The sequence below is a fragment of the Lepisosteus oculatus genome, chromosome 11 (assembly GCF_040954835.1).
Source record: "Lepisosteus oculatus isolate fLepOcu1 chromosome 11, fLepOcu1.hap2, whole genome shotgun sequence".
Classification (NCBI taxonomy): domain Eukaryota; kingdom Metazoa; phylum Chordata; class Actinopteri; order Semionotiformes; family Lepisosteidae; genus Lepisosteus; species Lepisosteus oculatus.
This window is the reverse complement of record NC_090706.1, coordinates 725,709-737,216: the sequence shown is the minus strand read 5'-3', so window position 1 is coordinate 737,216 and position 11,508 is coordinate 725,709. Positions and strand designations below refer to the sequence as shown.

The 11,508-nt window shown below is 53.6% G+C and overlaps 1 protein-coding gene across 2 annotated transcripts in view; it reads right to left on the bottom strand.

Moving 5' to 3' along the window:
* The window catches only part of rims3 (regulating synaptic membrane exocytosis 3), a 28,926-nt gene extending 18,482 nt beyond the window's left edge, over positions 1–10,444 (bottom strand). Inside the window, exons 1-3 of one of the 2 annotated variants that reach the window (XM_015348484.2) lie at positions 10,162–10,444; positions 4,011–4,160; positions 3,072–3,366 (exon numbers count right to left, since the gene is read on the bottom strand). In XM_015348484.2, coding sequence (XP_015203970.2) covers positions 3,072–3,366; positions 4,011–4,049 — 334 coding nt within the window. In that variant the 5' untranslated portion in view covers positions 4,050–4,160; positions 10,162–10,444. The remainder of the gene's footprint in view (positions 1–3,071; positions 3,367–4,010; positions 4,161–10,161) is intronic. The other variant, XM_015348485.2, reaches the window with a different exon arrangement.
* Positions 10,445–11,508: the final 1,064 nt, after the last annotated feature.

Here is an 11,508-nt window from a genome sequence, read left to right as displayed (position 1 = left end):
TAGTAACTCTCTTTGTGTTCCTCACAGGGCCAGTGTCTGGGACACTGAGGGCATTCTACAGGTTATAATGGGGTAGCCAAGCAAGTGTTTCAAAGAACATTTTCTTTGAATATCAGAACAGGAAATTCCTCGATTTGTGCCATCAACAAACACTGAGGACGCACTTTTCCAGTCATGATAGGAGCTTGATAGTCAAACACATTTGTAACATTTTTATGTCCACAAAATAAATCTACGACTTGTGCATCTCTTCTCATTGTATTGGTGCTTCACTGCCCAGCAGATGAGGGATGTTCTCAGCTGGAGTTCTACAGTCCTGCCAGCAGGGGGCAGGGCTGCTGTCCTTGGTGCTGAAAGGTGTCTCTGCGGTGTTCTCTCATTACTAATCCTTCACGAGCTAATCAAATTTTCACTGTAAATATTTACTAACAACGAATCGCATTCAGTGTGCATTGCAGAAAATACAGCTAGTACAATCCAAAATGTCTTGGCTGCTGTAAAAAATGATAAATTGCTCTGCACAACAGCAAGTAAATGCGTCTTTTTAGAGGCTTGCTCATCTGTCTAATGTGTTTTTTGTTCTCACACTTGCAACCCCATTCTTAAACCACGCAAGACTACAGAATGATACAAGGTTTAGAAACTGTGCTGAATGAGGGTGTTTGTGAAAGAGATTCATCCTATTGTGGCTATGGAATCCTAAAACCCATAGGTTGGCCATGACCTCCAGCCTCTGTTAACAGCAAACGAATCCAGGTCAAGCAGACTCGGATGGACTGAACGCTTTGCCACCAAAGTGAAGGAGCTGGTGGAATCGGACTCGTTTCTGTGAGGAAGTCGCATGACACCGTCAGCTGGGTACTGCTGAGGGCCTCTCGAGCCCTCTAATCGCATCAGAGTCACCTTGCATTGCTTTCCAGGAACTGTGAGAGCCGCAGAATCACTTGATGAAGTCATCCCTACGAGAGGGCCAAACACACGAGGACACACAGAGAAGCACACTGCAGAAAAACACAGGCTTCTGGATTAATTCAGAGGGAGCAAATTAAAAGCTCGACATAAAATACAAGACCTAAAACACGTTTCTCTTGTATTTCAATAATTGCCCTTTTACAGCAGAGTAATTGAGACATGGATAAATGTCTGTAACTCAAACGCTTCAATTGACTGATCGGAGAGGTCTGAGGATTCCTGACTGGTCCAGTCACTCACCCAATTAGCCACCTGGCACAGACAGCAACACTGTTAACCACAGGGGTCAACGAGGTAGGAGTCACTGTGTGACATGCTGGTGCTAATCTGACAGCCGATAATGTCTGTCGCTGACGGCAGACTGTGAAGGTGAAAATATTTGTACCTTTTTGCCAACAATGAAAGAAGATAAGATAGACAGAATCTGACTGATCGTAGTCAAGACCAGGGCCTCATAATCACTGTGCAAACCTGTCCAAATGGAGGCCCAGAGCATTTGAATCCTGTGTGTGATGGAAGCCACTGACAGGCCGGCCGTGCTGAGGATCCAGCTCGTCTTCAGAGCCTGCGCCATCCCCTCCACCAGCTTCACACAGCCCTCGGCTGTTGGAACAGAAGCCTGTTAACCTGCTAAGCTGGCAGGCCTCTGCAAGCTGTTCTCCTCAGGGCTGAAGTCAGCTTCTAAATTTAGGGACCGTGTTCTTCCTGCAGCTTTGTTAATGTACAGCACGCACTTCAAACAACAACAACAGCGCAGTGCAGTTCAGCGCTCATTTTAGAGATCTTTAACAGCCCCTTCCACTAAATTCTGAGAAGCAGGGAGGAGCAGAGGCTTTAGGCTAAAGGGAGGGAAAGACTGTTCCCTGTGTTGGATGGAGCCGAGAGTGTGATGCCTCTGGGGGACAGGGCGACGCGGTGTCTGTAGGTACAACACACCTCCGCAGGTGGAAGGATGATCTGCGAGAGCCCCTGCAGCTTCAGGGAGGCTGTGCCCCAGCCTGCGGGCGCTGCCAGGAAACAGGGTCCTGGGACAGAGCCAGAGAGCGGAGTGAGCTCACATGGATCCTGGGCTTTGATCATCTCAAGGGCCTGTCGAGCAGGAGAGGGGCTCTGAAAAGGTCACATTGTTTAGAGAGGAGCCGATATGGAGATGACTTCACTGGGTGGGCTGAGCTGTGTCAGCTGTGTTTATCGTATTTACCCAGGCCTGGGGCTGGGCTGCTCTGCACATGGCATGGAGGCTCCTCTTGCTAACACTTTCTGCCACCTATGTTCATGTTCAGGAGTTCGTGTGACATGAGACTTCAGGCAAGGAAGCCCCGTCTTACTCATGAACGATCACCAAGGCATTTTGCACCGGAGATATTGATACAGTTTTAATTTCTTAAAAGCAGCAGACTGGTGGTGCTGCGCTGCAGCCCTTGCTCAGCCTGACATGAAGGAATCGCTGTTTTTAATTCTTGTTTCAAAACCCCAAAGCTGTAGTAAGCTTGAAATAAGACGATAATATTTCTGGATCCTACTGTGGAGTCGTGCTCAAGACCTTGTCCCTCGCGTGACCTGTACTGTGCTGCATTCTAGAGTCTTCACAATCTCTACTGTGTCTCGTTCTAGAGTCTGCTCGACCCTTCACAGATCTCTGTGCACCGTGTACTTGAGGTCTTGACTGTGTCCCCCTCACATGTCCTGCTGTGCACGAGCAATGTTGCAGATGAGATGCTGGCTGCAGTTTTAACGGCCTGCAGTGTCTCGCTAGTGGAGTCAAGGTGTCAAGAGAGCTGGCCAGAAACACGAACATGAGAAAGGGTATTCAGCCCCGCTTGGTAGGTAGCTGGACCAGGGCAGGAGGCACATGACTCAGGCTCAACTCCTGGGATCCCAGATAGATGAGTTAACCGGTCTGATTGCAAGTCAGACACTTCTCCCCCACAGCTGGGAGTCTGCCAAAGCAACGACTTTAAAGGAAAACCCAGAGAAAAGCAGACTCAGGAATGCTTTGCTCAAGCTATGCACCCACTCTTGCTCGACTGGGACTCCTGTGGCCTGAGCGAGGCGCTCGTGCGGGAGGAGAGGCCTGTGCTGGCAGCGGAGGGACGCACCTGGCTGGTTGAGCTGCAGTGTGCTCTTGCTCCACTGGGAGAGGCCCACGATGGCCACCATCTTGGCGCCCAGGCTGGAGCGCCTCTTCTTATTGGTGGAGAGGCCGGCGGCGTCGGGCGGCCCGCTGTGGCTCTTCTCCATGTTGTACATCTCCCCGCTGATGCTGGAGCTGCGCACCACGTTCCTCGCCGCCGCCGCCGCCGCCGCCGCCGCGCTCACTGCGCCACTCGCCACCTCGCTGCTTAACATCCTCCGCCAACGGCAAGGGGGGGCGCGGGGGGGGGTGGCTGGAGGCTGGAGGGGGAGGAGAGAGAGAGAGAGGTCATGGGACAGAAACACCGCTGCCGGACCGCGCCGCAGAAGCACAGCGATTTCTGCAGGCCCAGGAAGAGTACGCCCTCCCAGCAGCCTCTGCGCCTGACCTACTGAGACCGTCTTCACGGTGTGGGGGCGCAGCGCGCAGGGAGAGGGGTGCGCCTGGGCTCTGGGGCCGTGGAGGACAGAGCCGCTGGGCCAGCGCTGCCAGAGCCCGGCGCGTCTCCCGCCTGGCAGCAGCAGAGCGACTGTGCTGCTGCTGAGCCTGTCAGGTCTCCGGCGCTGCGAGCTCAGACAAGGCTCCGGCGCTGGCGAGACGCGCTGGCGGCTCTCGAAGGCTTTGAAGTAAAACAGGCACCGTCTCTGTGCCGTTGCGGCAGACAGCTGTGTTTCATAATAAAAGGGGCTTTTGAGCACATAGATTTATTTTTACAAAAGAGCTGGCAGTTCTGTCAGATGGGCTTCTGACAGTCAGGCCTGAATTTATTTTTGTTGATTGTATTTTTGCATGTTCAGATTTTAAATGTTGACATTTCTGCACGTTAAGGGATCAATCATTATCTTGTTCTGCACAAACGCCCATTTATAGGTGATTTACTTGGTTTCTGGCATAAAATACTTACAGTGCCGATGATGATAACCTGAAAAAACGTCAGAACCATGCACCGCTCCAGATCCCGATCCAGAGAAAATCTGACCCGGAACACACACTGCCTCTGCAGCCAGGCTGATCAGCTCCCTGCCCTGTCTGTGGCTCAGCGCCATGGGAAATGCTCATCGGGAAAGCAGTGTGAAGCAAGAAGAGGGTCAGGGAGAGACGAGAGAGAAGATGTGATGCTTCTATTGGGGAAGAAATGAAGCTCATAACGCACGTCCGGGACGAATGACAACAGCCAGGTTCAATCTGCCTCAGCGTTCAGGAATTGGGAATCAATCCGGACCTCGTTTTCTCACCTAGATCACTATAAATACTATACGTAAGACTTCTCTCGCTCTCTAACATCCCTCCGCCAGCCCATCTCCACCTCTGCAGCTGCCCCCACACTGCCAGTGAGCCTTTCGATACGCGGCCTGCCGGCTGCTGCTGTTCCTAGAGAGCTGCATCATGAACCCGACTGCTGCTCATTCGGGACCCATGAAGACACATCTCCCTCTGGGAGGAAGGGCTAACCACGACGCCAAACACTGAACGATCCTGTTTTCTTGAAGTCTCACGAGGCACCAGACATCGGGCTGCACGCCGAGAGCACAGCGAGGACGCCGCGGACACACCCATGAACTGAGCAGGTGCCCTGCATACTTTTGAAAGCAGAAAAGGCGGAGTTAAGCCACCCACCTCCGCCACTGGGGTGCACCTCTCCCTCTCGCACTGCACTGGGGGTCATACACTCGGAGCACAATGGCAGCACACAGTTCAATGGTGCTGTGTTATCTAATTATACCATAGAAATCTCCTGCAGGACTCTGGGTTGTGGCCATCCTTATGGAGTTGTACACGCATCCTACAGAACTTCCTGGTAGGGTTCTCCAGAACTCCTTTCATTAGAAAAATAAAGGATTTCCCTTCCTTACTGCATGATGAACAGAAGAATCCAGAGGGCAGGGCTACTCAGCCCTCAAGAATTTTGTAATAGTCAGCCACTTCATTATTTAATTGCTAATTACCAGGATCGAAGTAACAATTAAGTAGCTGTCTGCAGTGAAGTAGTGCGCCGGACTGGACTTTAATATCTCCAGACACAAGGATGTTGTAAAAATAGACCCCAGAAGGCAAAAATGATTAATCATTCCAATAGAAAGATTAAACTGCTCCTGATACTGATTACTCTGACTTTGTAATAAAATGACAGTTCCAGTCACATTCCCAGGAAGAGAAAGGAAGACACCTGGGTTCTGTTGGTGTGCTCGCAGTCACTCAAATCCAGCCGGCCAGAATTTCAAATTCCTAATGTTCTGAAAGGGTACTTGAGTGTCAGGGATCTAATTTGGTTAATTTTCTTGTCAATGAGTCTGTAATGAATGCAGTGTGATCTGTCATTGTTCCTGCCTGACTGTCAGTATTTGTGGCTTATTAACAATGACATGATTCAGCTGACTGTCTCTCATCAGATCTGCATGGCAAGACCTGGTGCCTAAACGTATCATTAAGACACACAAAGACTCGTCTCAGCAACTTCAGTGTATCCATTAATACACAGAACTAAATATCCAGACCTACATCACCCAAATATTACAGGAAGCCAGCAACATGCTTTATTTATCTTAGAACCCTGATTTTTCCCAGTGTTTCCAACAGCATGAAACTAAACTATTTGCTTAGGAGACACCCCTATCTGGGGTGATTTGCAAAATGATACAGTGATACACAAACTGCAAAAAGGCGTGGCCTGAGAAAAGGGACTTGACGAGGCTGACGTGACTGGGGTGGGGGCGTGGCCTGAAAGAAGGGGCGTGGTGAGGTTGTCGCGACAGGGTTGGGGGCGTGGCTTGAGAGAAAGGGCGTTGTGAGGTTGTCGCGACAGGGGTGGGGGCGTGGCCTGTGAGAAGGGGTGTGGCAAGATTGTTGCAAGGAAGTGAAGGGAAGAACATGTGAGCATCGGCTCTATAGAGTTCTGTGAAAGCCATGGGAGGAGATGAAAGGCCCCAGAGTAATGCAGGGGGACCAGCAGGAGACCCAGCCCAGAGCCCAGAGGGACACACCCCCAGCCTGCCAGGGCTGCCGGTGAGGGGGATCAGCGAGGCAGGAGGGAAGCAGGTGTCTGCGGCGCTGGAGACCCAGGACAGGAAGTGCTGACAGAAGGACAGTGCGATTCAGTGTCCAGCGCCACACAGAGGACGAGGAGCACTGAGACAGGCAAGAGGGAAGCAGACTGAGGTGAGTGAATGGGCGAAGGGCACGGTCGCACTGCAGTAGTGCTGCTTCTGTGTGTGTGCATCTTTGTCAGGCCCTGCGCGACACTCAAGAGACAGGCCCCTGAATCAGATACACACGGGCTGGAGCCGCTGGCGCGCAGGGCCTGTCTGCAGCCCCCGTGTGAGCGTGACGATTGTGTAACGCAGGGGGTCGGTCTTCAGAGCAGCTCCCGCTGAAGTAGAAGCCAGACCGCATGCCTCTCCCACTTATCTAACGTGCGTTAAATAAATGTAAACAGCCACAGGTCACCGGGTACGCACTGGAGAACGAACTGCTAGCGTGATATACAGTGCGTCCTGGGCGCTGAGCAAAAAAACAGAGTGGGAGAATTCCTGAGACAAAACAGCTGTCAAGTTTCATGCAAACATCCATAAAAAGAAGACAACAGGGATGTCACAGTAATAGCAATAGCACTGTGTGAATTTAAAATGTTTCACCCTCCCCTGACACACCCGCACACTGACACATTGACACACCGCACACTGACACAGCTACACCCCGCACACTGACACACCTACACCCCGCACACTGACACACCCGCACACTGACACACCTACACCCCGCACACTGACACACCTGCACACTGACACACCTACACCCCGCACACTGACACACCTGCACACTGACACACCTACACCCTGACACACCTACACCCCGCACACTGACACACCCGCACACTGACACACCTACACCCCGCACACTGACACACCTGCACACTGACACACCTACACCCTGACACACCTACACCCTGACACACCTACACCCCGCACACTGACACATTGACACACCGCACACTGACACACCTACACCCAGACACAGCTACACCCTGACACACCTACACCCTGACACACCTACACCCCGCACACTGACACACCCGCACACTGACACACCTACACCTTGCACCCTGACACACCTACACCCTGACACACCTACACCTTGCACCCTGACACACCTACACCCTGACACACCTACACCTTGCACCCTGACACATCTGCACCCCACACACTGACACACCTGCACACTGACACATCGACACACCTTCACACTGACAGACACGGACACACCTACACCCTGACAGACACACGGACACACTGATGCACTGACAGACCGACATCATATCGGTAATATGGTGGGTCAGACAAGGAGAGGTGCAGATCTGGAGCACATCCCTGGTACAGATATGAAGCATGAGCCAGAGATATAGAAGAGCAAGCCCACCCGGGTGAAGATCTGGGAAACGGAGGAGTTGAAAACTGGTTTCTTTGTTGAATACTTTCACAGATTTCAGTCTATCCGGGAGCTCTGGTGGAAGGCATGCTTCTACGTTGAGGACAATCGGGCTTCAGGAGTCTTTCTAGAATGACAGGCCTGGAGATCTGCTCTTTCTGTCGTGCTGCTGTGATTCATACAGTCCCCCTGCACCCTGTCTCTGCTCAGGGCTGAGGACGCTCTCCTGCCCTCACGCTGGATTCGCTGACTTCGACCCCCTCGTGCTCCAACAACACACTGACTCAGCTCCACTCCAACCAGTTCAGAACACAGAGCACCAAATATGGGACTTTCACGCAAAATATTCTCTCTTGACTCTACAAAGCAAATTCTATAGCGCTTGTCTTTGATTGTGACAGAACTCTCCCAGCCCTTACAATGCGGTATCTCTGGAGTTCATCAGGACAGGGCTGTTGGATGTGGCCTTCAACCAATTTTTTCAAGGCCTGGGAATAAAAATCAAATCAAAGCCGGTACTGGGTGAAGGGAGAGGTCAGGATCTCAGGGCGATGTCTGCAGGAACTGAGCAAGAATGAAAGCTGAATGAGGTGGAAATCTAACAGAAACAGAGATAATGAGCTCTGAAATCAGGCATGGAGTAAGGGAGAGGTGTGTGTGTGTTAGTGTAGGGGAGGGGTGTGTGTGTGTTAGTGTAGGGGAGGGGTGTGTGTGTTAGTGTAGGGGAGGGGTGTGTGTGTGTTAGTGTAGGGGAGAGGAGTGTGTGTTAGTGTAGGGGAGAGAGGTGTGTGTGTGTGTTAGTGTAGGGGAGGGGTGTGTGTGTATTAGTGTAGGGGAGAGGGGTGTGTGTTAGTGTAAGGGAGAGGGGTGTGTGTTAGTGTAGAGGAGAGGTTTGTGTGTTAGTGTAGGGGAGGGGTGTGTGTTAGTGTAGGAGAGAGGGTTGTGTGTGTGTTAGTGTAGGGGAGGGGTTTGTGTGTTAGTTAAGAGGAGAGGTGTGTGTGTGTTAGTGTAGAGGAGAGGGGTGTGTGTGTTAGTGTAGGGGAGGGGTGTGTGTGTTAGTTAAGAGGAGAGGTGTGTGTGTGTGTTAGTGTAGAGGAGAGGTGTGTGTGTGTGTTAGTGTAGGGGAGGGGTGTGTGTGTGTGTTAGTGTAGAGGAGAGGTGTGTGTGTGTGTTAGTGTACGGGAAGGGTGTGTGTGTGTGTTAGTGTAGAGGAGAGAGGTGTGTGTGTGTTAGGGTAGGGGAGGGGTGTGTGTGTGTTAGTGTAGGGGAGGGGTGTGTGTGTTAGTGTAGGGGAGGGGTGTGTGTGTGTGTTAGTGTAGGGGAGAGGGGTGTGTGTGTGTTAGTGTAGGGGAGGGGTGTGTGTGTTAGTGTAGGGGAGGGGTGTGTGTGTGTTAGTGTAGGGGAGAGGGGTGTGTGTGTGTTAGTGTAGGGGAGGGGTGTGTGTGTGTGTTAGTGTAGGGGAGAGGGGTGTGTGTGTGTTAGTGTAGGGGAGGGGTGTGTGTGTGTTAGTGTAGGGGAGAGGGGTGTGTGTGTTTTAGTGTAGGGGAGGGGTGTGTGTGTTAGTGTAGGGGAGAGGGGTGTGTGTGTGTTAGTGTAGGGGAGGGGTGTGTGTGTGTTAGTGTAGGAGAGAGGGTTGTGTGTGTGTTAGGGTAGGGGAGGGGTGTGTTTGTGTTAGGGTCTGCAGACAGACCTCTCTCTCCTCTCTCCCCTCTCTGAGGAAGACAGTGTAACTGCTTCTCAGTCTCCTCATCACACTGGGCAGCAGACAAAGGAGGAAACGGACTTCAAAATGAACTGTAGGACAATTTCAAACCAAACTGGGCAGAATTGTAAAGGAATCTCCTGAGCCCTTAGAGCACAGCGCCAGAGAGAGCAGAGTCACACGCCCGGGGTGGGGTGGACTGCCGTCCTTTTCAAAGGACCAGTACAGTTCAGCACAGAACCATTTCTTCTGAGCTGATCTGCTCTGTGGAATAAAGACATGAGGCTTTCTTGACTCACTGAAACGCTGGTCAGAGGAAAGCAGACACCTGATTGCAAAACAGTCGTATTGTCGTATTTTATAACCGGGGGAGGTTGTGGTATTTATTTGCAAGAGCGTTAATTTTATTTATTTGCTTGCGCGCTCATCTTTGCTGTGGTGTAATGAATGCATCGGGAGGTGCGCATTCCCAGTACAGCCATTTCCCCGCCCGCAGGAGTGAATTTCTGGGAGCAACAGTTGCTCCGCCATTAGACAGCAGGTTGAATTAACGACCCGATCGTGCAGCTCAGCCCCCAGCGCTCGCGGGGGCACCTGGGCTCCCGAGATCCCGGCACGCGGGAGGGGAGACGGAGCAAGACGGAGCCGGCAATACCAATGAGGAGCTCGAGCCAGACCCGGCACCCGGGACCCCGAGAGGGATCTCGCGTTCGAAACAGCCCCAGGGGGCACAGCGCCCCGCTACGCGCAGCCCGTCCGGAGAGCCCCGGTTTAGAGACCTTCACCAGTGAAAGAAGCAGTGCGGACCCTTGTCCTTTTAAGACGCTCTTTAATCTTTACAAAATCCAGTCCTAGCATCTCCACCGGTAGCATCGCCATCCCCGTTTCTCTTACTGGTAGAAACCCGGTGCCCGTGAGCCCAGACACTTACCGAACCGCCGCGCTGGGCACGCAGTGAGGCGCAGGAGCGCTTAGACTGGAGTGCGCCCGGACTGCTCCGCTGGAAATGCCATCGTCTTGCGTCCGTCTCTCCCCCGGCTCGGTCCTGCTCTGCTGCGTCTCCTCCGCCTGCCTCCACGCTGACAGTGTGTGACGGGGAGCGCGAGAGAGCGCCTCCACGAGCGGGCGGGACCGACCGACTGCTGAGGAGGAGGAGGAGGAGGCAGGGCGCGCGCGGCCGGCGCGAGGCAGCGCCTTTCCCTGCTCACTCGTCTCCATGGTTACCTGCCTGACCCATATAACCCAGCGGAGCGCCGGTACCGGGTGGGACGGGCGCCGGCGCCTTCATGTGCAGTAACGCGCTAGCGGCCGGTCCGGCGGGGTCCGAGCCCTCTGGCCCCGGCTGTCCTGTCCCTCACCCGCTCCCCGCCCTGTCGCCCCCACGATGGAAATGTCCCCCTGCTCTGCGCTGCGTGTCGGAACCCGTCTGCGTGTGTCTGAGCGCAGCGATGTGCTGCACCGGAGCCGAGACCGGGGTCGGGGCTCCTCCCGGCTGCACACCCGGGGCACAGCTGCGGGCGGTCCGAGCGCCAGAGCGGCCGGGTCTGTCCGTCCCCCTTGCGCCGCAGAAAGCACTTTATCGGGGGAATCACATCACACATTCAGGCTGAAGGATCTCGTCCCAGTGGGTTAGCTGACGAGCTTTTTTTTTCATAAGGAGCGCATGTTGTGTGTATGTTGGTGCCACCGTCACCTGAGAGGTGTGTGTCCCCGACCAGGGCAAGGTTTTCCAGGACCAGCGCCTGGGGGCTCTGGGAGAGAGAGCTCCTGAGCGCAGTGGTGTTCAGGACTGAACCCGCAGACACAGTCTCCTGACCGCTGGTGCTGCAGCTGCAGCAGAGACGCGCCCAGGCTCCGGAGAGTCCTGGAGTCTGCTGCTGTTCGGTGGTGTATCTCTGCCCCTGGAGGGCTGGCCTGTCTGTAGGTTCTCCCACCTCTTAATGACCTGTGTCAATAATGAATGACTCTCGGCTGAGGTGGACCAGTGTTCCAGCTGCTCCCATCTCATGGGCCTCTGGAGGTTTCAAGAGACCCAGGAGACACTCGGTACCCCCCAGAACCCCAGAAGACACATAGGGTACCCCAGGAACCCCGGGAGACACACCCCACCAAGAACCGCGAGAGATCCCCCCCCTTCCAGGAACCCCAGGAGACACTCGGTGCCCCAGGAACCCCAGGGATGGCTGCAGTGCGGGCATCTCTGCCAATCAGATACTCTGGTGCCTTCCAGTGTTCCTCTTTCACGGGGAAGATGAGGGCTTCGCCTCGTCAGCACACA